The sequence below is a fragment of the Octopus sinensis genome, linkage group LG18, assembly GCF_006345805.1.
Source record: "Octopus sinensis linkage group LG18, ASM634580v1, whole genome shotgun sequence".
NCBI lineage: Eukaryota > Metazoa > Mollusca > Cephalopoda > Octopoda > Octopodidae > Octopus > Octopus sinensis.
In genome coordinates, this window is record NC_043014.1 from 1,395,708 (window position 1) to 1,422,785 (window position 27,078).

The following is a 27,078-nucleotide window of genomic DNA, read 5'->3' on the forward strand; positions in this document are numbered from 1 at the left end:
GGGCAAAGGGCAGGGATGTTCTTCTTTGGTCACGAGTAGACACCAATCATCATTGTGTGTGTGTGTGTCCCACAACCACTTGACAACAAATTTTGGTTTGTTTACGTCCACATAATTTAGCAGTTCAGCAAAAGAGACTGACAGAATAAGTACCAGGTATTAAAAAAAAATTAAGTGCTCAATGCTTCAAGGCAGTGCCCCAACATGGCCACAGTCCAATGACTGAAACGAATGGAAAAAAAACCCCACAAAATAATAACACAAAGAAACCAGATAAATTAGATGCTTTTGGAATTGGAAAGTCAAAGAAAGGGGAACAAAGAATACAAAGAATAAATAGTTTCTAGATGAAGGCAGGAAGGAAAAAAGGATACTCATGGAAGCCTTCAGGTCCTTTTCCGTTTCGGTAGGGGAAGAAAAAGAAAAAAAGCTTTGAAGTTGTAGTCGTTTGAAATTGAAATATTTTTTCATTGTTTGTTTTTTTTTTTTTTTTTCTTATGTTAAAACAATCGTTCCTCTAAATCTGGAAACAGCAATAAGTTGGTTCCCTGTCTATACAAGAGATTGGGAAAATGGTGGGGGAGAGAGAAAGAGAGAGAAATTCAACATCAACAATGAGCATGAGGTGCGATTTTTATATTTTTTTATTTATTAAATAAATGAAAGACAATAGTTGATAATAACGATGATGATGATGATGATGTTGATATACGTTTTCCGAATGTAAAAAAAAACAGTGAAAAGAAAGTGTATTAAATGTTTACAAAAGTGCATAGATAAAACGTCTACATGTGCATACATGAGAGAGATAGTCTGGTTATATATATAATTTGCATGAAGCATTGTCTGATATATATATAAATGTTCTTTATTTTTTTTTATAAAGCCAAAATAATACAAGTTACAAGAAATAATATCAGTTTTAAATGCACATTTATCTTGTATCTCAATATTTCAGCATTAGGAACCCGTCTTTGGAGAAGTCAGCTCTAACACCATTTCTCCAAAGATTTCTTGAAGAAGGGGTCTTAACCTCAAAATATTGAAATACAAAATAAAAGTACAAAGCATCAAATTGTATTATTTCTTATAACTTATGTTGTTTTAGTTTTATGAAAAACGATTAAACACACACACACACACAGACACACACACACACAAGTAGGCACATAAATGCAAAAGTAGGTCGAAAAAAAAGTACTCAACTACCAAAGGTAGAGTAATATCCTTTTATTAAAACTGCAAAATTTTCACAAAACAGTTACTCAGAGTTTCACGTTCCCATTTCATCAGAATACTAAATTACAATCGTGATTTTAATTCAGTATCCATCAAAATTGCCTGACGAATGGGAACACGAAACTCTGAGTTGCATGAAAATTTTGCAGCTCTATTGAAAGTACACACACACACACATATACACACACACACACACTCACACACATATACAAACACACCATACAACCAGTGCACATGTCCCCACCATATTACACGCTTCTGGTAGGCACACCATGCCAACGCCACTCCAAAACTTAAAACTCAACTGCCTTCCAGTTAGCTACACATAACCTAACATGTAGCATTATCATGGAGGAAGAATCAAAATTATAATCATCATTATCATTATTATTATTATATCACAAAATTCCTAGAAAGCCAAGCTGAAAGTCGACATGGAGGACAGAAGAGGAGCAGAGGGTTGGGTTGTATTACTCCTGCCAAGTGGAAATGTAAATTCCGATATTCTGGAGACGTGGAGGTATTTTGGATATGTGTTTAGATTCCAAGTCGTTCATGATTGTCCCATAACCATTTATGGTAGTCGTTGAGTTTATGGTCAGTAGGTATCACCTGTGGAGAGAGAGAGAGAGAAAAAAACAAAGTGGTTATTATGTTTTTATATATATATATACACATATATGACGGGCTTCTTTCAGTTTCCGTCTACCAAATACACTCACAAGGCTTTGGTCGGCCCGAGGCTATAGTAGAAGACACTTACCCAAGGTGCCACACAGTGGGAATGAACCTGGAACCATGTGGTTGGTAAGCAAGCTACTTACCACACAGCCACTCCTACGCCTATATATGTGTGTGTGTGAATATCTATCTATTTATATATGTTATATGTATGTATGTATATATATATATATATATATATATATCAGCATCATCATTTAGCGTCCGTTCTCCATGCTAGCATGGGTTGGACGGTTCAACTGGGGTCTGTGAAGCTGGAAGGCTTCATCAGGCCCAGTCAGATCTGGCAGTGTTTCTACGGCTGGATGCCCTTCCTAACGCCAACCACTCCGTTGGCTTTTTACGTGCCACCCGCACAGGTGCCAGACAGAGCTGGCAAACGGCCACGAACGGATGGTGCTTTTACATGTCACCGGCATGGGGCCAGGCGAGGCTGGCAACGGACACGAACGGATGGTACTTTTACGTACCACCAACACGGGGGCCAGACAGAGCTGGCAAATGGCCACGAAATGGATGGTGCTTTTACGTGTCACCGGCACGGGGGCCAGGCGAGGCTGGCAACGGACACGAACGGATGGTGCTTTTACGTACCACCAACACGGGGGCCAGACAGAGCTGGCAAACGGCCACGATACGGATGGTGCTTTTACGTGTCACCGGCACGGGGGCCAGGCCAGGCTGGCAACGGACACGAACGGATGGTGCTTTTACATGCCAACGACACGGGGGCCAGACAGAGCTGGCAAACGGCCACGAACGTATGGTGCTTTTACGTGTCACCGGCACGGGGGCCAGACAGAGCTGGCAAACGGCCACGAATGGATGGTGCTTTTACGTGTCACCGGCACGGGGGCCAGGCCAGGCTGGCAACGAACATGAACGGATGGTGCCACCGACACGGGGGCCAGACAGGGCTGTCAAATGGCCACGAACGGATGGTGCTTTTACGTGTCACCTGCACGGGGGCCCTGATGTTGATCGACCTCAATTTGGTTCTGCTTTCTGATATTTGGTTTGATTTTGATTTTGACTGTTCTCACTGGTCTTGCTGGGTTTTCTCGCACAGCATACTTCCAAAGGTCTCGGTCACTGGTCATTTCCTTGGTGAGACCTAAAGTTCGAAGGTCGTGCTTCACCACCTCGACCCAGGTTTTCCTGGGTCTACCTCTTCCACAGGTCCCCTCAACTGCCAGGGTGTGGCACTTTCGCACACAACTATCTTCAGCCATTCTCATCACATGACCATACCAGCGCAAATGTCTCTCTTGCACACAACAACTGATGCTTCTAAGGTCCAACTTTTCTCTCAAGGTACTTACACTCTGTCGTGTATGAACACTGACGTTACACATCCATCGGAGCATATTAGCTTCATTTCTTGCGAGCTTACGCAAATCCTCAGCAGTCACAGCCCAAGTTTCACTGCCATGTAGCATGGCTGTACGTACACATGCATCATACAGTCTGCCTTTTACTTTGAGCGAGAGGCCTTTTGTCACCAGCAGGGGTAAGAGCTCTCTAAACTTTGCCCAGGCTATTCTTACTCTAGCAGTTATACTTTCAGCACACCTGCCCCCGCTACTGACTTGGTCACCTAGGTAACGGAAACTATCAACTACTTCTAGTTTTTCTCCCTGGAAAGTGACGGAAGTTGGTCTCAGAGCATTTTCAGTGTTTATTGTTCCTGAGCATCTGCCACATCTGCCACATATATATATATATATATATATATATATATACACACAAATACATACTGTTGTTAATGCCCTTTATTTACATTTGTTTTTGTGTACCATTTCTCCGTTTTCTTCCGTCCTTGTTTCTTAAAAAGCAATTAAGGGTTAGCAACAGGAGGAACATTTGGCTGTAAAATGATGCTTCTAAATACCTTGCCCAGGCCTTAACCAACATGTGCAACAGTATGGCCGACATCAAGAACATATAACGCAGTTATACCTAGATACACACACACACAGACATCATTTACCTGCTTCCACACTCTTATCAGTCAGGTGTCCGAAGCAGAGATACAAGCCATGCAAATAACATCTGGATGCATTCTAACATACTACACACACACACACACACGCTCAATATTTACCTGTTTCCATTCATTGATACAAAATATTCTGTAAGAATCATTGCCATATTTTCCAATACCATATAATTCATCAGGATATTTCCAGTTCTTCAGACGATATTCCTCTGTAAGCAAAAAGAATATACAAGCTATGGACACATAAGAGGTGCAGCAATGTCAAAGGTAGGCTAACTGGGAAGATAGTTTTTGTATGTGGCAGATGCTCGGGAGCATTAACCTCCGAAAATCTGCAGAAAACAACTTCCGTCACTTTCCAGGGGGAAAAACTAGAAGTAGTTGATAGCTTCCGTTATCTAGGTGACCAAGTCAGTAGTGGGGGTGGGTGCGCTGAAAGTGTAACTGCTAGAATAAGAATAGCCTGGGCAAAGTTTAGGGAGCTCTTACCTCTGCTGGTGACTAAAGGCCTCTCGCTCAGAGTAAAAGGCAGACTGTATGATGCGTGTGTACGAACAGCCATGCTACATGGCAGCGAAACATGGGCCGTGACTGCTGAGGACATGCGTAAGCTCGTGAGGAATGAAGCCAGTATGCTCCGATGGATGTGTAATGTCAGTGTACATACTCGACAGAGCGTTAGCACCTTGAGAGAAATGTTGTACCTAAGAAGCATCAGTTGTGGTGTGCAAGAGAGACGATTGCGCTGGTATGGTCATGTGGCGAGAATGGATGAAGATAGGTGTGTGAGAAAGTGCCAATCCCTAGCAGTTGAGGGAACCCGTGGAAGAGGTAGACCCAGGAAAACCTGGGACGAGGTGGTGAAGCACGACCTTCGAACTTTAGGCCTCACTGAGGAAATGACCAGAGACCGAGACCTTTGGAAATATTCTGTACGTGAGAAGACCAGGCAGGACAAGTGAGCCCAGCCCACTTATGAATGCCTTTCCTCCCTTGGACACAAAGACCGGTTGAGGCAAGCGAAGTCGATATAGAACCTAATCCGACGACAGACACCCATGCCAACCCCCCATGCTTGCAAAGACATGTTGGGGCAAGCGAAATCGAAATCGAAACCGAATTGAACCAGCCAGGATCCCTGGCCTGGTGGTACGTAAAAAGCACTATCCGACTCGTGGCCGTGGCACGTAAAATACTCCAATGCGACCGTACGACAGGCACCCATGCCAACCCCCTTTGCTTGTGAAGACATGTTGGGGCAAGCGAAATCGAAATCGAATTGAACCAGCCAGGATCCCTGGTCTGGTGGTACGTAAAAAGCACTATCCGACTCGTGGCCGTGGCACGTAAAATACTCCAATGCGACCGTACGACAGGCACCCATGCCAACCCCCTTTGCTTGTGAAGACATGTTGGGGCAAGCGAAATCGAAATCGAATTGAACCAGCCAGATCCCTGGTCTGGTGGTACGTAAAAAGCACTATCCGACTCGTGGCCGATGCCAGCACCGCCTCGACTGGCTTCCGTGCCGGTGGCACATAAAATACACCAATCTGACCGTGGCCGTTGCCAGCCCCGCCTGGCACCTGTGCAGGTGGCACGTAAAAAGCACCCACTACACTCACGGAGTGGTTGGTGTTAGGAAGGGTATCTAGCTGTAGAAACATTGCCAGATAAGACCGGAGCCTGGTGCAGCCTTCTGGCTTCCAGATCCCCGGTCGAACCGTCCAACCCATGCTAGCATGGAGAACGGACGTTAAACGACGATGATGATGATGATGATGACACACATAAATACTTTTATTAATATACATACATTTACATACACACTCACGACAGTGGTGTCACTTAATTAAAAAATACTGATAATTAAACATTCATTATTTGTTTATTTAATCAGTTAATCACTAAGAAATCAAATTAAATATGTGTGTGTGTGTGGTGAGGGGTGAAGGTACATGGCCCAGTGGCTGGGGTGTTGCACTCACAATCTAAAGATCCTGGGTTTGATTCCTGGACAAGTGACAAGTTGTGCTCTTGAGCAAAACCCTCCAATTCATATTGCCCCAGTCTACCTAGCTGTAAATGGGTCACCCCGTGATGGACTAACTTACTGACAGAGTGGAATGTTGGCCTGCTCACCTAACCAGTAGAGTGGCAACATTCAAAAGCTAAAATGATGAAAGCGCATTGTGACCAGCAATGTATAACAACATTCAATAGTCTGGTTGATCACAATACAAACACACATGTATTTCTTTTATTTGCTTCAGACAATTGACTGTGGCCATGCATTTAGTCGAACAAATCAACCCCACGATTTATTCTTTGCAAGTCTATCGGCCTTTGTTACGAAACCACTAAATTATGGGGACAAACACAGACACATACATACATACACAGACAAACACATACATACATACACACACACACACACACACATATATATATATATATATATATATATTTATAAATATATATATATACACACATGATGGGCTTCTTTCAGTTTCCGTCTACCAAATCCACTCACAAGGCTTTGGTCAAACTGAGGTTATAATAGAAGACACTTGCCCAAGGTGCCATGCAGTGGGACTGAACCCAGAACCATGTGGTTAGGAAGCAATCTTCTTACCACACAGCCTCACCTACGCCTATATATTCAAATTTTTAAAGACACTATAGTGTTAAAGAACACAACATACTTCAAAGCTGCACAAGAGTGACAGATACCAAGAATATTTCATGGCTGTTCCCACTCCTCGGTGCTTTTGAAACAAATTGAGACAGCTGGACAGAAGTATGAATACACAGAGTAAAAAATCTATTTGCTGATGTGCAAAAGTATCGCACAAGTAAAACAAAATTCAAGTTTTGCATTAGGAACAGCTCAATAATGTGAACATTATATCAGTATGACATACTTAATGTATGGTCCAAAACTGTACCAGAAGAAAAAAAGACAGAGGCAGGTGAAGGAACAAACAGGGTGGATTAGCTTGACACTTGGGGAGAAATGGAAGCAGTCTTTTATGTTTTGAGCCTTTGCTCTTCTTCAGAACGAGATGAGGAAAGAAAACAGATGGCGAAAGAAGAAACAAAAAATGGAGAGAAAAGAATGTCTGGATTAAGGGTTGCAGTATGTGTGTTAAATGCTACAAAGCTTCATGATTTCATCTTAGGGAGATCCCTTTAAAAACATTTGGTGTCAAAAAGATAGTTTCATTCTTTGGCATTTTACCTGAAAATCGGATGATTATCTTGGAGCGTTTTTCATTAAGACCAAGTGGAGTTATCAAACGTGCTATTTCTTGCCAATTAGCTTTTCTTGTGGTATCAGCATCAGGGTAGAGATCAAAGAATTTCCACAACAAAGGAATCGCAGCTTTGCCTGGACAGGAAATATTAAAATAACAGCTTAATATATCAAAAATATCACAGAAGAGAGCAATATGATGTCATAATACATATAATACACATAGCATATTGTATATCACATTATCACATGGCTGACCAGACCATTGGACACTGTTATACACCACTGATCACAATGCACTTGGTATCATTTTAGTGTTTGAATGGTGACACCCTGCTGGCTAGGCAAGCAATGATTGAGTCCACCCCACCACCCGCGATCATTTTTGCCAACCGAGTGGACTGTAGCAAAGTGAAATAAAGTGTCTTGTGCAATGGCACAAAGTGCCACCAGGAATCGAACCCGTGGCTTCACAATCACAAGCCTAACCACTAAGCCGTGCACCTCCACAACAGAACATTCGCTACAGAATAAAACCATTACCATTTGTCTAACTTCACTAGCGCCACACCAATGGCATTCTCAGATATGCAAGGATTTTCTACCACAGCCTGTATGTTCCTGAAGGCACAAAGCCTTGTTCTTTTTTTAGTACAAAACTGTGATTCCGGTCACTTGGGCCCAATCAGCTTTCAAAGGTTAATTTGATTTCAGTAAAAACTAACAGAACAGGGGGTAAAACAAGCAAAGATTTCTTCTTTTTTTCTTTGACAATATGAAGTAGTAAAAGACACGCAAGTGCGAGGTGACAAAAGGTTCAACTGTCAATCAGCAAGTTTTAATAAGAAATAAAGTTTAGACATCATACCTGTAGTTTTATTAAGAAATATCGTAGCAATCAATAATTTCCATGGGTCGTGGAAGAGACTTTCTTGGACAAGGCAGAATGGCGATTTCGGGGGTGTCCATTTTGTTTGGCTGAGAATTCGAGGCTGGGCCAATGACGTCATTTTGTCATCTTTCTTCTGGAAATATTTACTTTTCTGCAGTGATTTTGGACTTTTGGGCTTTGATTTAGTTTCTGTAATAACGAGACAAAAATATATTTTATTTCTTTTTGCTTGATCAATAAGGGAGCATGACCATAGCCTTTACTAAACTAGCCATACACCCATAACTTTCATTAAAGTACTCTGGACTCTTCCCTAAAATACTTGGTATATTTATAAGCTTCACTTAACTACCCAGGGTACTGCATAACCTTCATTAAGTCACCCCTGTATGCCAGTCTTCACTGAGCTTCTCAAAGTATTGATAACCACACACACACACACATATATATATGAGTGTATATATTTATTTGCATGTGTGTGTGTGTCTCCTTGTCTTGACACCATGTGACAGTTGTAAATGAGTGTCACTGTCATACAAGCAGTGTCCTTCATTTCCAATATTCTGTGAGAACAGGAGTGGCTGTGTGGTAAGTAGCTTGCTAACCAACCACATGGTTCTGGGTTCAGTCCCACTGCGTGGCATCTTGGGCAAGTGTCTTCTGCTATAGCCCCGGGCCGACCAATGCCTTGTGAGTGGATTTGGTAGGCGGAAACTGAAAGAAGCCTGTTGTATATATGTATATATATATATATGTGTATGTGTGTGTGTGTTGTGTGTTTGTGTTTGTCCCCCTAGCATTGCTTGACAACCGATGCTGGTGTGTTTATGTCCTCGGCAAAAGAGACCGATAGAATAAGTACTGGGCTTACAAAGAATAAGTGCCGGGGTCGAGTTGCTCGATTAAAGGCGGTGCTCCAGCATGGCCGCAGTCAAATGACTGAAACAAGTAAAAGAGAGAGTAAAGAGTATGTCCAGCCACGGGGTACTATCACCTTACTTGGAAACAGGTGAGGATTGATGACCAGAATGGAATCGGTCTTTAGAGAATCTTCCTCAATAAACTCTGTCCAACACTTGCAAGCATGGAACAGTGAACATTAAAATTATATGTATACGAGATGGGTAGACCAGTCCATATGTATGGAAGTAGTGATAGGCTGTCCAGTGCACCATGATGGACCGATCCATATGTAATTGGAGGTAGTAATAGATTATTCAACGTAGGCCGATGCCAGTGCCGCCTCGACTGGCTTTTGTGCCGGTGGCACGTAAAATGCACCAATCCGATCGTGGCCATTGCCAGCCTCGCCTGGCACCTGTGCAGGTGGCACATAAAAAGTACCCACTATACTCATGGAGTGGTTGGTGTTAGGAATGCATCCAGCAGTAGTTAGTTAGTTAGTTAGTTAGTTAATTTGGCTCAAAAGCAAATAGCAAGGCCATGTAGGGGGACATGGAGTTAAGTACAGGGAGGGTGTTCATGTAAAGAGTTCAGGCCACTTGAGGTCCAGGGAGGCTTTGAACAAAGCGGTCGTCGGCATCTTCACCATCTCGTCTGGCAGCTTGTTCCACGGATCCGCAACCCGGACGGAGAAAGACCCTCTCCTTCGATTGAGATGAAATCGTTGCAGGTAGAGCTTTTCGGAATGACCCCGCAGCCGACGCTCTGGAGCAGGAGTGAAGAACAGCTCTTTCGAGAGGTTACACTTCCCGCTTATGATGTTGTGGGCGAGAATGAGATCACCACGGCGGCGGCGTTTTTCAGAAACACTGCCAGATCAGACTGGAGCCTGGTGCAGCCTTCTGGCTTCCCAGATCCCCAGTCGAACCGTCCAACCCATGCTAGCATGGAAAGCAGACGTTAAATGATGATGATGATGATGTGTGATGAGTGGATTGTTCCATATATAAGTATGGAGGTGGTGAAGCCTACTTGTTCATCTTATGTAGTCCAACATCTGTTCAAATTGTTGTTCATCAATGGATATTGAGTGAAGGTTGTCCCTCATTACAATGGCTCATACTCCACTGAGTGGAGTAAACCATTCTGCTTCTTTGAGTGAAATGGAGAGATTGAACTTCTGTTGGGGAAACAACAACATTATGATGATACTCTTTTTTTTTAACTCTTTTACTTGTTTCAGTCATTTGACTGCGGCCATGCTGGAGCACCGCCTTTAGTCAAGCAAATCGACCCCAGGACTTATTCTTTGTAAGCCTAGTACTTATTCTATCAGTTTCTTTTGCTGAACTGCTAAGTTACGGGGACATAAACACACCAGCATCGGTTGTCAAGCGATGTTGGGGGAACAAACAAAGACGCACAAACACACACACACATATATATATACATATATGACGGGCTTCTTTCAGTTTCCGTCTACCAAATCCACCCACAAGGCTTTGGTCAACCCAAGGCTATAGAAGACACTTGCCCAAGGTGCCATGCAGTGGGACTGAACCCAGAACCATGTGGTTTGGTAAACAAGCTACTTACCACACTGCCACTCCTGATGATGATGATGATGTCTGCAGGTTTTTTAATCATCACCAACAGCATGGCACTGGATTGGCAGAACCATTTGGGTGTTGGCAAAATTCTGTGTGGTGTTTTTTCTGACTCTCTACATTCTTGCTGAAATCAACTTTGCCTTTCATGTCTCCGGGGCCAAAATAACAAAGTACCATTCCAGTATTGACTGAGGGGAGGGGCCCAATAATATCAACAATTACATCTTCCCCTCCAAAAATTGCTGGTCTTCAACCAAACTTTAGAACAATTATCATCATTGTTACTTGAGCTGGTGGAACCGTTAACGCTTCACACAATTTCAGCAACATTTTGTTTTTTAGCTTTTCATATTCTAAGTTCAAATTCTACTTGGGCCAACTTCTATTGTTCATGTTTCCGGGGTCAATAAAATAAAGTACCAATTGAGTACCCGGGTCAATGTAGTCAACTAGCTCTACCCACAAGAATTTCTGGTATTGTGCCAAAATTTGAACCCATTAATATTATCATTATTATTTTTAGTAGTAGTAGCAGCAGTGTTGTATTGCTGAAGACTACATCTTTGGATTCATTTGTACCAGTAGCATCTTTTCATTCCCCTCCAGGGCCATCTTAGGCAGGGCATTGTCGAGGCAAACAGGACATAAAGAGGCCACAACGAATGAGGAGTGTCAAGTGAGACGATACACAAGATGAGAAACCTCAACATGGCTAATTGATCTGCTAGACAGAACAGTCAAACCTCCTTTCAATCACACCCTACTCACTTACGGAAGCATAAATAAACCTTGGATAATGTAGTCCTGGGTGCATTATCTTTTAAAATAAAGAGCATTGGTCACGGTTGGTACATATATCAGACCTGACCTAAAGTTCGACAGCAGACAAAAAAACAAAGATAAAAAATACAAAACTATGAAGTCTTACATGGGAGGTAACTCCGTAAGACAATTTTTTCATTACTTCCCTTGATTTTTATTTTTTATATTTCTCAAGAATTTGTAAAAAAAGAAAAAATTATGAATCTGATTCCAGGAATATTTTTTTCCCAAGTTACTCATGGAATACAGGAATGTAATAAAGAAGTTATAAAATTTCCAGAGACCATGAAATAATTCTTTTTTGGAAGATCTGATCTCGAAGCACAAAAGAAGCTACAAATAATGGCATCGAAATATTGGGTAGAAAACCCCTTTTGCAAAGAAAATGTCAAAGGCAGCCCCATGGGACACAATCCTACATCTCCAGGCATGCAGTTACATCTTGGTGTCATTCTGTCATTAAAAACTCAGAACATTTCTATTTCTCTTCTTTCAAAATGGTTTGTGATATTTCTTTGAGCACTTGACTCAGAGTTCTAACCCTACCAGAACAACTTAGACATTCATTCCTCCAAGGCTGATAAAATATAGTACCAGTCATATACCAAGGTAGACGATATTCATTAATACCTATTTCTTTACTACCCACAAGGGGCTAAACACAGAGGGGACAAACAAGGACAGACATAGGTATTAAGTCGATTACATCGACCCCAGTGCATAACTGGTACTTAATTTATCGACTCCGAAAGGATGAAAGGCAAAGTCGACCTCGGCGGAATTTGAACTCAGAACGTAGCGACAGACGAAATTCCGCTAAGCATTTCGCCCGGTGTGCTAACGTTTCTGCCAGCTCGCTGTCGTGTTATTCATTAATACCCTTCCCCTCAAAACTGCTAGTTAACTAGGTACTTAACTTACCAGCTAACTAATTAACAGTACAATTAATTAGATCAATCCACACATGATTTCATATCAAGAATATTGCTTCTCTCACTCTGTCTTCATTTAATTACATTTATTTATAAATGACTTCTCCATTGAAGGTGGACATGTTGATATCTGAATAACATAGCCACAGGTTGGCTACAACAAACAGAAGAAATAGAACTAAAATACACGAAAACCATCATCATCATCATCTAACGTCTGTTTTCCATGCTGGCATGGGTTGGACGGTTTGACTGAAGCTGGCAAACCAGAGAAATGCAACAAGCTTCAATTGCCCATTCTGGTGGGGTTACTATAGCTGGATGCCCTTCCTAACACCAACCACTTTACACAGTGTACTGGGTGCTTTTTACATAAACTATCTGCGTACTACACTTAACATTTATACACCTCTAAAAGGTACAATACTCTTCATAAACATGTTAAAACAAAACAAAATATATCTTGAAATGAGGTGAACATTGTCCGAGCACTGACTCACTAGAACACAAAATGTTTTGGCTTTTTGGGGGCCTTGTCAATGACATGTAGCCACTTGTCACATGCATGAACAGAATTCGTCCCTCAGATATACAGGAAATAGTGAATAATGCATTCACTGATATGGTGGAAAGCTTGTTGGGCCGTAAGAATCTCCATGTATGCAAGTGAGATAGCATCATCATCATCGTTTAACATCCGCTTTCCATGCTAGCATGGGTTGGACGAGTTGACTGAGGTCTGGCGAACCAGACTCCAATCTGGTCTGGCAGATGGATGCCCTTCCTAGCGCCAACCACTCTGAGAGTGTAGTGGGTGCTTTTACGTCCCACCGGCATGAGGGCCAGTTAGGTAGTACTGGCAAAGGCCACGCTCAAATGGTACTTTTTATATGCCACCTGCACAGGAGCCAGTCCAGCAGCACTGGCAATGACCTCGCTCGAATGTTTATTCCCGTGCCCCCAGCACAAATGCTAGTAAGGTGACGCAGGTAACGATCATGCTCGAATGGTGTTTTTAACAAGCCATCAGCACAAAGGCCAGCTTGTTGCTCTGGCATTAAAATCACTGTGTATAATACTTGAGGTATATACACCATAAAACACATCATTGACTTGTGCTGAAAACACAATATATACTGGAGCAACATCCTCCCAGATATAATTCACAACATCAAAGCCAATCCACGATGTAGATAATGTATAATACACAGATGGCAAGTTTAATTTACGGTTGTTTCAATTGTAAACACTTTGAATTATCAGAAACTCACAACAGTGACTCAAGGGCCAGGGGCTTCATGCATGACCCACATCAAACAGACTTCAAATATAACAACATATTTTATATTGTGTGATTTATAATTATAACAGACAAGCTCCTGGATTTGAAGTCTCAACCCCAGGGGTACTTTTGTAACTTTCTTCCTATGAAAAATAATCAAAAATATATCCCTGTATAAAATAGGATCTATGAAGAAGAGTGGTTATGGCTAAGTCAAAAGGATATTTCACCCGTATTTGGTATTCCGTAAATCCAGAAAGATCCAAGGATTTATTAGAACATCTAACACGGCATAAAGATAGTAACAAAGTTGTATCAATAGACTAATCTGGGTATTACTAGACAGGTTTTAGTAGCAAAAACTTATTACTTTTCATTGTACCATACAACTTGGCATGTGTTGCCATAATGCCACTGGCACATACCACCCAGTTAAGCTCTAATGAAGTATTACCTGACGATCTGGCAATGGTATGGAAACATGTTAATGCATAATCTTCTAGAATCCCACATGTTAATGTTTGTTAAGTTGTATGACACATGTTGACAATAATAAATTTGGCGCTATGCAAACACCTACATTATCCATTTCTTTCACCTTTATTACTGTATGTGTGTATACACACACACACATATATATATTGTTAAATGCTCGAAATACGAGAGTTAAAAAACAGCCAACAACTGATGAAGGGACAATTTTTCTTGTGTTGTTTGTCTTGTTTTCCATTTGTGTCTTTCATTGTTTGAAAAAATAATTCATATTCCATGTATTCGTACTTCATATTTTTTGTTGTACACGTTTCATGACGTCCTGTGCCCTCATATGCATATATATACATACATATACGTATGTATATATGCATATATATATACTATTATATACACACACACACACACACATATATATATATACACACGTGTGTGTGGTATTTTGTTAAAGCTGGAAGACACTTCATAAACTGTTTTTCCAGCTTTAAAACAGTATTTTACTCTACCTTTGGTATTTGAGTACTATCCTTCTCCACCTTGTTTTGCATCTATGCATTTACTTGTGTATAAATGTGTGTGAACAGGCATAGTGAGACTAAGAACTTGGTGTAGGGCTCAGTCTATGTAAGTTTCAAAAGAAAGTATTAGCTGAGTATAGAGCAGTAATAAGAAAGAGATGACAAAGGAATAAAGGATTCTCTTATGAAATTCATTTGTTCACAGCTGTTTCTGCATGTCATAGCAGAAACAGCAGTGAACAAATAAAGTTCGTAAAACAATCATTTATTCTTTTGTCATCTCTTCATATATATATATATATATATATATATATATATATATATATATATTATATATATATATATTATATAAGTTTTTACCTACCAATTTTCATTCACAAGAATTAGCCTGAAGTTAAAATAAAAAAAAACCCTTCTCCCCACCGTGTTCATGCAATGGAAATGAACTCACAACCACACAGTTGGGAGTTAAACTCCTGGACCATGCAGACATGCCTGCATCGCAGATCATATAGGTAGAAATGTAAATAAATAAACAAAAATAACCAAAAATAAAATAAAGGATAATAATTTTATTAAATAAACAAATAATATATAAATATGAAAAATAAATTTAAAATATAATAAAATTATCAACAAAAATAATTATTTTTATTATTAAATATGATAGATAATTTGTTCAGGCACACTAGCTCAGATTTATAGAAGAGGAAGAATGCGAAGTGGTGACAGCCATGCCTTTCCCAAAAGTGTAGAGTGTATATATATGTGTGTGAAACAATGGCACCGGTGAATTATACAAAAAAAAATTAAGATACAAAATGCTTTATGAAAGCATAAATACCAACAATATAATGGGGGTAGACTTAATAATTAAGATGTCCTAGGGGCTCCCTTATAGGATCATATAAGTAACAGTTAAGTAGTAAGGCAGATAAAGCAACCCAGATTTATCAACTTTTCTCCTACAGGTAAAAAACCTGGAATTTGAGGGTGGCGGGGGTTAATTGATTACATCGACCCCAGGACTTGACTCATACTTATTTTATCAACCCCCCAAAAGGATGAAAGGCAAAGTTGACCTTGGTGGAATTTGAACCCTGAATGTAAAGATTGACAAAATACTGCTTGCCACCTTACGTGAATGGAATTATAATAGACAGCCAAGACTACCTAGGGGCTCCCTCACCGGTTTGTATAAATAACAGTTAAGTACTGAGGTTGATTTAATATTCCAATCAATCAATTTAGATTTAAAAGCAATGATAAGAGAAATCTAAGACAATTCAGGGACTCCCTCACTGGGTAAAAAAAAAATCACAGTTAAGTACTGGGGTAGATCCACTATCCCTACAAATTATCCTGGATTTGAATACAAAATACATTAGAATTATATCCAACATGGCCCATGACTCGTATCAAAACACTACCGCCTCCACTAGACATGAGTGGCACTCAACTGGAGATCTCAAAGTCACTCCAAATACCAGGCAACACGATAACCAAGGATCTCCCCAGGCAAAAACTCAACCTCATCATAGCTAGAATCTCATCTCAAAGACTGGTCCTTCTCTTCAGGGCCGGAAAACATACCCTCCACCACCACCACGATAGCTGCTGGCCTTCAAAGTGACTCGAATGAGGCCCACATGTAGACATCCCAGATTGTATCAAGAGAAGGGTCACTCAATTAATTAGAATCCCTAACAGTTACACTCCAGCTTCTGACCCACACGGGTAACGTCTCTTCTTTCTGTCTTTTCTATCACAACTATAATGTCCTCTCTTGACCAGAGCCGGCTGCTCTTATATGTCCACCACTCAAGCATCCTTGTTCCACTCATTTTTCTCATCTCCCATCACTGTGCAAAACTCCCTTCTCTGGCCCAGCATCAACCACTCTAACCAATCCTTTTCCCCCAGGATATCATCCCTCTGGAATCTTGCAAAGGTCTTTCCAGCAAGTGTTCACCAATAACATTATAATCAAAACACTAACAACTTCCAGTTCCCCAGTCTTAGACGACCCACAAAGGTCACGAAGAATAACAGATAAAAAACTTGTAAAGAGGTTTTTACAGGCTTTATCAGATGTGGTGGCATTCATGACCCTTTTTAGGGTCTCTGAGTTTGGCAAGAAGAAAGAAAGACAATACTCCCGAGAGTGAACAAGCAACACGAAAGTCTAACAGACCATAATCACCTAAAGACAACCAACAGCCAGGTGACACAGATTACATGTTCTACCTTTAACGAAGACCAATTCTATTGATAGGTTTATAATTTGCATCTACTGAATGCTCTCCAGAAGATCTAAGATATTGGAAGGAAAGAGTAAGGAGAAAGAGGACATAACCCAAATACATGTTGCGTCGCCAGCAAATGGTTCTATTTTCTTGTAGCAATTCAAAGCACCATTCCTTCATCTCCAGCATCATTTAACATCCAGCTCCCATGACTTTCGGAAACATTTTTTCACGCTAAGAGTTGCTGAAACATGGAACAAACTGCATCCTTCAAAACTTCCATGCTTTCTGAGATTCGCCAACACTACACCTGATTTTCTCCCCTCCATACACACACAAGCTTGTATCTGACTCGTACACTGTTCACTTCCCAGACATTTGTACATTACTGCATATACTTTATACGCACTTTTGACAAGTTGTGGTGCACCTGAGCCCACTGTATACAATGATTTCAATTTCATTATTATTATTATCCATATTCCATGCTGGCACAGGTTGGGGTGGTTTGACAGGAACTGAATGGTCCAAAACCTGCATCATACTCCAGTGTCTGCTTCGGTATAGTTTCTACAGCTGGATGCTCTTCCTAATACTAACTTTATATAAGTTCTCAGATCCATACAAGAATCTAAACATAGAACATTAATATAAGAAAAAAATATATATATATTAATTCTAGAGCTTCTTTTACATATAGCAGTGGACTCCACTTATTGACAGCTAGGTAGACTGGACCATGGAGTGTGATGTTTCCTGCCAGGTGCATAGTAACATAGGTAGATGGTCTATAAGCTAAACACTCAGTAGTTCTATCTCACAAAATACTCAGCCTCTTCTTCGGTACTGAGTCTCTCTCTGTTTTCATTGAAGGTTACCTGTCGTTTTTAATTTCATTAAAAAAAAAAAAAATTTCAAACAGATATAAATAATATATACATATATTATATATATAGACATTATATATATATCTCATATATGTCCACTGGACAAAATTGAGCAATTGAGGTGAAGGATAGTAGAATCATTTGAATTTTTGTTTTTGAGTTTTGTGTGTGTGTGTGTGCATGTATCTATATATGCATATGTTATCAGAGTTTGGCTCAGTTTCGTGGGCATGAAGGACACATCCATCTCCTCAGATATTCAGAGGCAAGAAACATTATGCCATGCCGTCTCTGTCAATGGAACTTTAGGCAAAGCCAAACTCAAACTTATTAAATACATATAGGCGCAGGAGTGGCTGTGTGGTAAGTAGCTTGTTTACTAACCACATGGTTCCGGGTTCAGTCCCACTGCGTGGCACCTTGGGCAAGTGTCTTCTACTATAGCCTCGGGCCGACCAAAGCCTTGTGAGTGGATTTGGTAGACGGAAACTGAAAGAAGCCCATCGTATATATGTATATATATATATATGTATGTGTGTGTGTTTGTCCCCCAAGCATTGCTTGACAACCGATGCTGGTGTGTTTATGTCCTCGGCAAAAGAGACCGATAGAATAAGTACTGGGCTTACAAAGAATAAGTGCCGGGGTCGAGTTGCTCGATTAAAGGCGGTGCTCCAGCATGGCCGCAGTCAAATGACTGAAACAAACAAAAGAGTAAAGAGTATATATACAAAATTTAGAGAACCAACCAATAAAAATGGACAGCCTATATGCTAGATATATTTCCCACGAAGAACATGTTGCATGTGTGTATGTTTCTATATACACACATTTAATCTATATCTGTGTGTGTGTGTGTATATACAATGTGTACACATCTGAATAGTCTGTATATAAATGTGTGTGTGTATGTGTAAAATGCCTGTCTCTAAACACCCAAACTGAAAATCTGAAGTAGGGACATGGAATTGTGTAGAGAATGTAACAATGCTACCAAATCTCACCTTTAATGGAGGAATTTTGACAACTTTTGGCATCGGCCACTTTGCAATTATCAGCATCACCATTATCTTCATCACCGCCAGCAGCAACTTTAGCCATTTTATTGGGATGCAAGTCTTTTAACAATTCAGGGCCACACTCCTTTTCCAGTTTCCTTTTTTTGGAAAGGAAACTGGCCAAGGATGGTGAACCATTCTCTTTGAGATGAGATTGTGATGCCAATGTTTTGGAATCTGAACACAAAGGCATGTTTTTCTTATCAGAACTAACAGAGTTTGTTACTTTCGAAGAATTGGTGATAAGTTTCTTATTGGAACTGAGACTAACAGAGTTAGTCTCTTTTGAAGAATTGGTGGCATTTTTCACTTTTAATTTTGGGGAACCATTCTCTTTGAGGTGAGATTGTGATGCCAATGTTTTGGAATCTGTACAAAGAGACACATTTTTCTTATCAGGACTAACAGAATTTGCTACTTTTGAAGAATTGGAGGTATTTTTCTCTTTTAATTTAGTATTTTCGGATAAAGCTTGTTTCTGCTTAACTTTAGAATTATCAGTTTTCTTGATTGGTTTCACAGAATTAACCGTTTCTTTCTTCAAAGTCGTTTCAAAAGCTTCCAAATCTTTTAACATTAGTTCTTTTAGAGTTGTTCGAATCCGGTTCGTTACCCCATCTCGTGTTTTAAGATCTCCATTCTCTACAATACTAACCCAGTCTTCAAAATAATTCCAAATGTTAAACTGAAGAGGATACAAATCTTTATATTTCAAAGGCACCGGGAATGCCAATTTTATAACCAGTTTTGGCAACTTTTTGGAACTCTTCTTTACAGGTTGTGGTGGCTTTGCCACAACTTTGGAACTTTTTTTGGGCTTTGCTTGTGTTGTAAACGATGAAGAACTCTTTGAATTAAACTCAAAGTCATCAATATTGAAGTTGAGGCTCTTCTCAGTAAAAAATTCCATTAGTTTTACTCTTGACCGAAATCTTTTATTTTCAGGACTGTGAAAGAGAGAAAAAAAAATACAGAAACACTATTAAAAAACAGGAAACTAAGATTCATCATCATCATCGTCATTCAACGTCCGCTTTCCATGCTGGCATGGGTTGGACAGCTTGACTGAGGATTGGCAAACCAGAAGGCTGCACCAGGGTCCAATATGATCTGGCAAAGTTTCTACAACTGGAGACCCTTCCTAACGCCAACCACTCTGAGAGTGTAGTGGGTACTTTTACATGCCACTGGTACGAGGGCTAGTCAGGTGGTACTGGCAATGACCATGCTCAAAAGGTGTTTTTTTATGTGCCACCAGCATGGGAGCCAGTCAGTGGTCCTGGCAACGATCACGCTCGGATGATACTTTTAACGTTCTACTGGCATCGTAGTCGTGGTAGATACTGGTGTCACACAAGTGGCACCTGTGCCAGTGACACGTAAAAGCACTCATTACACCCTGTAAAGTGGTTGGCGTTAGGAAGGGCATCCAGCTGTAGAAACCATGCCAAAGCTAACTGGAGTTTGGTGCAGCCCCTCAGCTTACTAGCCCCGGTCAAACCGTCCAACCCATGCCAGCATGGACAACAGACGTTAAATGATGATAATGAAAGGATGACTAACTTTGAAAAAGAAAAATATTTATTACTGTAAAATAAAAATTAAACAAGATTCAAACAGAAAATTAAAGACAAATATTCCGTGTGTTGTTTTTATATTGTGGAAGTTTACGCCTACACACACCCTCCCTCTTTTTCTCTCCTCTTTGTCTCTGTGACTCTTCCTTTCTCATCTATGTACTTTATCGAAGTTTTGAGGTGAATGCTTTGCATTAATAGGTCGGATATAAACTACGGCATATACTGATAATGGGTGCACAGTTACACAAACATGAATACGTGCACGCATATACAGGAGAGAGAGAAAGAAAGTGAAGAGGTTGTACATAGAGAAAACATAAAAAACGACGAAGTTAGCAAGGGAAATAAATCTTACAAAACAAAATATTCTATAATTTCTGGAAGAGTTATTTCCCTTAGACACACGCACGCACGCGCACACACCCAGTGTTGGCCTGGCATGCAAGCCTCTCTCTCTCTCGTCATGACACCAGTGTTGTCAGAGGCGATGCTGCAAGAACTCAAAGAGCTGAAATAGACACCATAGGTTCTTATTCCGTACCATTTCATGAGATGGAAGCACCAAGAATGAAAAAAAAATCCAGTAAATGGAGACAAAGACCCAATAAATTTACCTGCTTTTGTATTTCCCTTCTCCGCTAATCCCTTAACCTAAAGATTATCATCTTTGTTCAGACTATATAATCCGTATTTCATTGACAGTGTGGCCATAACTTTATAGATTCCTCCAGTTATGAATAACCAAAATTCTTCATTAATCTGTAAGTAATGATGAAGAGAACAAGACATTCTCTAACAGGAAACCTACCCTGAAAGCTTGCAACAGAATGAACCCCACAAAAGTTACCCACCCATAGGTGTGTGTAGGGGACTGAACCAGGCAACAGATTTTGTTTTTCACCCAGGAAGGCCATGCCTGGCTTTCAATTCAGAACACAAAGACATGGAACATATACCATATGGTATCCAAGCCAACGTTTTTAGTTCCACCATTCCACATCTCTTGATTGGTACTTCAAACGAACCTAAGGATAAACAAGGGAAGCAGAAAAGGTAATTAGTGACTTACCTGTAAAAGTAAACATCAAACTTTCCGGCGCTTTTTCCATTTGTTCTTTGGACAACGCATCGTCTCCATCCAGTAGGTAGGTTGCGGGTACTGATGGGGTAGTTCTTGTTTTCTGTACCACTGTAACAACAAAAGACAGACGTGTGTCATCACAAACAACTAAAAGAATACAGTTATATTGATATTTAATATGGGTGTGTCTGTGTGGTAAGAAGCTTGCTCCCCAACCACATGGTTCTGGGTTCAGTCCCACCTTGGGCAAGTGTCTTCTTTAACCTCAGGAAGTAGATGGAAACTGTGGGGAAACCCATCATGCGTGTGTCTTTATGTCTATCACCAGCATCAGTTTTTTTTTGAGGGGTGGGGAGGTTATGTCCCCATAACTTAACAGTTCAGTAAAAGAGACCAATAAAGTACTGAAAAATGAAGTACTGGGGTGAATTTATTCATGGCAGTGCTCCAGCATGGCCACAGTCCAATGACTGAAAGAAGTAAAACCTAAACGATATACATATACCATGGTCAGTTCATTTTCCAACCCATGCAGCTTGGGTTCAAGCCCACTCCTTGGACTATTGAACAACGAATACTTTGGCCCAGGGTTGACCAGTGCCTTGTGAGTGAAGTTTTGTAAATGGAAACTGAAAGGAAGCCCATCGCAAGGACCACTTAAGCAATGGTGACGTTTGTGTTCTGCATGAATGACCCAGTGCGGAATAAAGTTTTAGGTTTTATCTTTGACTTGTTGCAGTCATTAAACTGTGGCCATGCTGGGGCACCACCTCGAAAAATCTTTAGTCGAATGACTCGACCCCCACCCCCACCTTTATTTATTCTTTTTGTCTCTTTTGCTGAATCCCTATTATGAAAAAAAAAAAAAGGGTTGGCACCAGGAAAAGCATCACACATACCCAGACATATTCATACATGAGTGCAGTTAAGGAATTTTCACCCCAGTCGCAGGGTCCCAGGTTCAGTCCCACCGGTGCTGTTTATTTACAATATTCCATGAACACCTGTCTGGCCATTGAGCTTTTCATATTTAAAGAACTAAGGGAAAATATTTCTTTTCTTGGAAACAGAAGAGGGGTTGGCAACATTGTTCTTCATCCGATCCACGGAAGCAGAGGAAAGCAGATGTCAAAGTAAATATGGGAATATATCGGGAATTCAGAGAAGTTATTTCTCATACTCCCTTTTTACTTGTTTCAGTCATCTGACTGCAGCCATGCTGGAGCACCGCCTTTAATTGAGCAACTCGACCCCGGGACTTATTCTTTTTGTAAGCCCAGTACTTATTCTATCGGTCTCTTTTGCCGAACCGCTAAGTAATGGGGACATAAACACACCAGCATCGGTTGTCAAGCAATGCTAGGGGGACAAACACAGACACACACACACATATATATATATATATATATATATATATATATATATATACATACATATATACGACGGGCTTCTTTCAGTTTCCGTCTACCAAATCCACTCACAAGGCTTTGGTCGGCCCGAGGCTATAGTAGAGGACACTTGCCCAAGGTGCCACGCAGTGGGACTGGACCCGGAACCATGTGGTTGGTAAACAAGCTACTTACCACACAGCCACTCCTGCGCCTATGGAAAAATCAACCAACATTAATATTCTGAAATAAACATGAGATATTCTATGGTGTGACATCGCAGGCAATTGGAACTGTAAGAATTGATTTCCAACACCATCACCTCAACATCATTACCACCAATACCACGACCACCACCACCCACATCACTTGTTGGCAACTATGTCTTAATGTCAGCTTTTTCCAGACTACAAATGGATTGGACAAAAAAAGAAAAAAAAAATGAATTACAAGTGATAATTAGCTTAATTCTAGCTATTAATGAATTATTGATGGTTTTATATATATGTGTGTGTGTGGCTAAAGGACATGGCTATGAAAAAAACGGTACCAAGAGACAGCTGCAATGAGAGAGAGAGGATGGAGGGCAGGGTGGGTGGGTGGGTGAGATGTCCATTTCTTTCTAGCAACCCTGGAACCATCTCATCTATTAGCCATTCTACCTCCATTAATATTTTCTCCCCCTCTCTTTGCATTGAACCACCAATTATCTTTCCTCATACACTACACCTGCCCCCTTCTCCCCCACCCCACCATCTGTAGCCTCCCCAACCACATGTCACACCCCGCTCCTCTCTCTCATGTCCTCCTCCTGTCAACTAGGTCCTCATTCTGATCCTGCAACTGTCTCTTTCACATCCCTCTACCTGCACCGACTTATGCATCACTGGTCAGTTCCACCCCTTTTCCACCCTTTAACCCCACCCATCTTTACAGTTGTTGCCTACCACTCATTCCCTATCCCACTTACCCAACTCTTGCTTGCCCTATATATTCTCTCAAGCCCAAACCCATCCATACCCCTAATTCCTCATTTCCCATTTATTTCTACTCAATCTGTACCTTCAGGGGCCACCCAGACACCTCGTCACCTCCAGCCGTTTCCAGTCTCACCCAATCCTTCTCACCTCCCCCTCTTCTAAATGTAAATAACTCCTCTTACTACAGCCATCTGCTCTGCTCTGCTCTATTGTCTCATAATTTAACCCCTCGTCTCCAAGCATATGGCCGACACCCAACCCTCAGGTCTGTAGTCTTGTAAGCCACAGGGCAACCTTACTACTGTCAATGGCATGCAAAAGCACCCAGTACCCTCTGTTAAGTGGTTGATGTCAGAAAGGGTATCAAGCTGTAGAAACCGCATCGAATTATATGTCGGAGCAGGACACAGTCATTGGACCCATCAGATCCAGTCAAACCATCCAACCCATGATGCCAGCAGGGAACACAGACATTAAACTATATATATATATACATACATGTACAATGTACGTTTTTATTATTATTTTGCAATTTATTTAATCATCAGTATATTATTGTTATTTTATTTTTTATATTTCTATTATATGTAATTTTCTAGATGGTGTAATTTAATTTGTTCATTTTGAATTAATAAAAGGTGTTTTTTTCTAATATATATATATATATATATATATATATATATTAAGGTATGTAGAAAAATACAACATGGACAAGAACGTATAACTCAAGAAGACGATACAATAAGACGATATATATATATATGTGTGTGTGTGTGTGTGTGTGTGTGTATCTTTTACTTGTTTCGGTCATCAGGCTGTGGTCATGCTGGGGCACCACCTTCATAACATTTATCCCCAATATACACCTGCTCACCTCCAACCCCTGCTCACCTCCAACCCCTGCTCACCTCCAACCCCTGCTCACCTCCATCCCTTACTCTCCTCCCTTCCTACCCCGTCTCCAAGCTCTCTCTTGGACATACCATCCAGAGGATATATTCTAGGTCAGTGGTTCCCAACAGTAGTTCCCACCCCTTTTATTTAAATGAGTTTTCCCATGGACCCCTTTTAATATGCTTATGTATACACATGAAATTTTGAGTTTAGTTCATGGACCCCCAGTACCACCTTTGTGGACCCCCAGGGGTCCATGGACGCCAGATTGGGAACCACTGTTCTAGGACCACATCTCCACCATATTTACCTTTCTTACCGGCACCACTCCACCCACATTAAATGCAAAGTAACCATGAAACTCCCCCAAGGCAACAAACCTGTTCCCCTTTTCCCCATTATACTTTAAACTCTCAGATTCTCACATAAAAGCAACCACTCAACCTTCTATTCCGTCCTTCAGTTAAGGAACCTCTTTAGACGACCTAACCTCACAAGTATTAGCACCGAGCAGCCAGTACTTTTTGTAAAGTAGTTGGGGGCTAGAAAGGGGAGATAATTTTGAAACTGAGACAGTGGAGCAGGAAACGGATTTATGTTGAATCATGCACCTTGTACCGTGGCAGCAGAGAAAACGGATGTAAAAATAAAAGACAATATATGCCAGAATGTATAACACACACACTTAGTACAGAGAGTCATTTCTAGGATGGATATATATTATATATAAACACACATAAAGAACATTTATATAAGTAGCTATATCCTGGTAGTAGTATAATTGACGGCGCAGCATGACGTGTCCATATAATAGTGTTTGCATGCCTTGGTTCTGGCTAAAGAAGGTACAACTAAATAAAACATAATTCCACTAAGGGAAGTAACTCAAAGATGCCCATAGTATGAAATGAAAGAAATCAAGTATGGATACCCATAAACAGTGACTAACACATGCATACACGCAGAAACTATTAAAGATTCAAAATTCTCATTTCAATCAAAGAATACCAAAACAAAGAAGCATTCATTTGTGACTCACAAAAGAAAAACAAGGAAACAATGAAAGGAATTTCATTCTGATGCTTAATGAGGAAATTGTGTCATCGCTAATAAGGGTGCTGACAGCAATTGAGCATCAACCAGGCTGGCTCAGTTGGGGCTGACCCAGGGCTAAACAGCAATACTTTTTTTTTATAAAACTTTTATCTTTTTACTTGTTTCAGTCATTAGATTGCTGCCATGCTGGAGCACTGCCTTGAAAAATTCTTAGTTGAATGGATTGACCACAGGACTTATGTTTTTTTAAAAGCCTGGTACTTTTACCAAGCTGCTAAGTGACAGGAATGTAAACACACCAACACCAGTTGACAAGTGCAGGTGGAGAACACACACACTATATATATATATATATATATCATGTGATCACGTGACCGACCAGGCTATCAGATGTTGCTACACATCGCTGGTCACAATGCGCTTTGCATTGTTTTAGCTAAGCAAGCAGGCCAACAGAAGAAAGAGTGGGAGAAAGTAGCGGCGAAAGAGTACATCAGGGATCACCACCACCCCCTGCCGGAGCCTCGTGGGGCTTTAGGTGTTTTCGCTCAATAAACACTCACAATGCCCGGTTTGGGAATCGAAACTGCGATCCTACAACTATGAGTCCGCTGCCCTAACCACTGGGCCATTGCGCCTCCACACACACATATATATATTACGACAGGCTTCTTTCAGTTTCCATCTACCAAATCCACTCACAAGGCTTTGGTTGACCTGAGGCTATAGCAGAAAACACTTACCCAAGGTGCCACGCAGTGGGACTGAACCCAAAACGAAGTGGTTGGGAAACAAACTCCTTACTACGCAGCCATGCCTGCACCTATGTATATTGATGCAGATTGTCAATGATGATGAAGAAGAGGGTGGGAGGGAGGGAGGGAGAAGTGAAAATGCCTTCCTTTCTAATATAATTGTTGTTGTTGCCGTTGTAGTGAAAGGACACAATAATTACAAGACAAAATAGCTACACACATGCAGACACATACACGGTTATTCAATGATATATATATATATATATATATATTATATAGCACTAACATGTATACATGCAATCACACACACACACACATAATACACAATGACAAGTACAAAAGGACACATACATAAAATGACATGTACAACAAGCGCATACACACAGATACATGCACACACACACACACATATACATTCACCAACACATACAATGACATACACGCATGTACACAAAGATAAACACAGA

The 27,078-nt window shown here is 40.7% G+C and overlaps 1 protein-coding gene across 1 annotated transcript in view; it reads right to left on the reverse strand.

Annotated features, from left to right (window-relative positions):
• Nucleotides 1-1,161: 1,161 nt before the first annotated feature.
• Nucleotides 1,162-27,078, reverse strand: part of LOC115221337 (methyl-CpG-binding domain protein 4) — a 33,979-nt gene continuing 8,062 nt past the window's right edge. Inside the window, exons 2-7 of the mRNA XM_029791509.2 lie at nt 21,527-21,646; nt 18,824-19,824; nt 8,104-8,316; nt 7,221-7,370; nt 4,085-4,188; nt 1,162-1,851 (exon numbers count right to left, since the gene is read on the reverse strand). Coding sequence (XP_029647369.1) covers nt 1,777-1,851; nt 4,085-4,188; nt 7,221-7,370; nt 8,104-8,316; nt 18,824-19,824; nt 21,527-21,646 — 1,663 coding nt within the window. The 3' untranslated portion in view covers nt 1,162-1,776. The remainder of the gene's footprint in view (nt 1,852-4,084; nt 4,189-7,220; nt 7,371-8,103; nt 8,317-18,823; nt 19,825-21,526; nt 21,647-27,078) is intronic.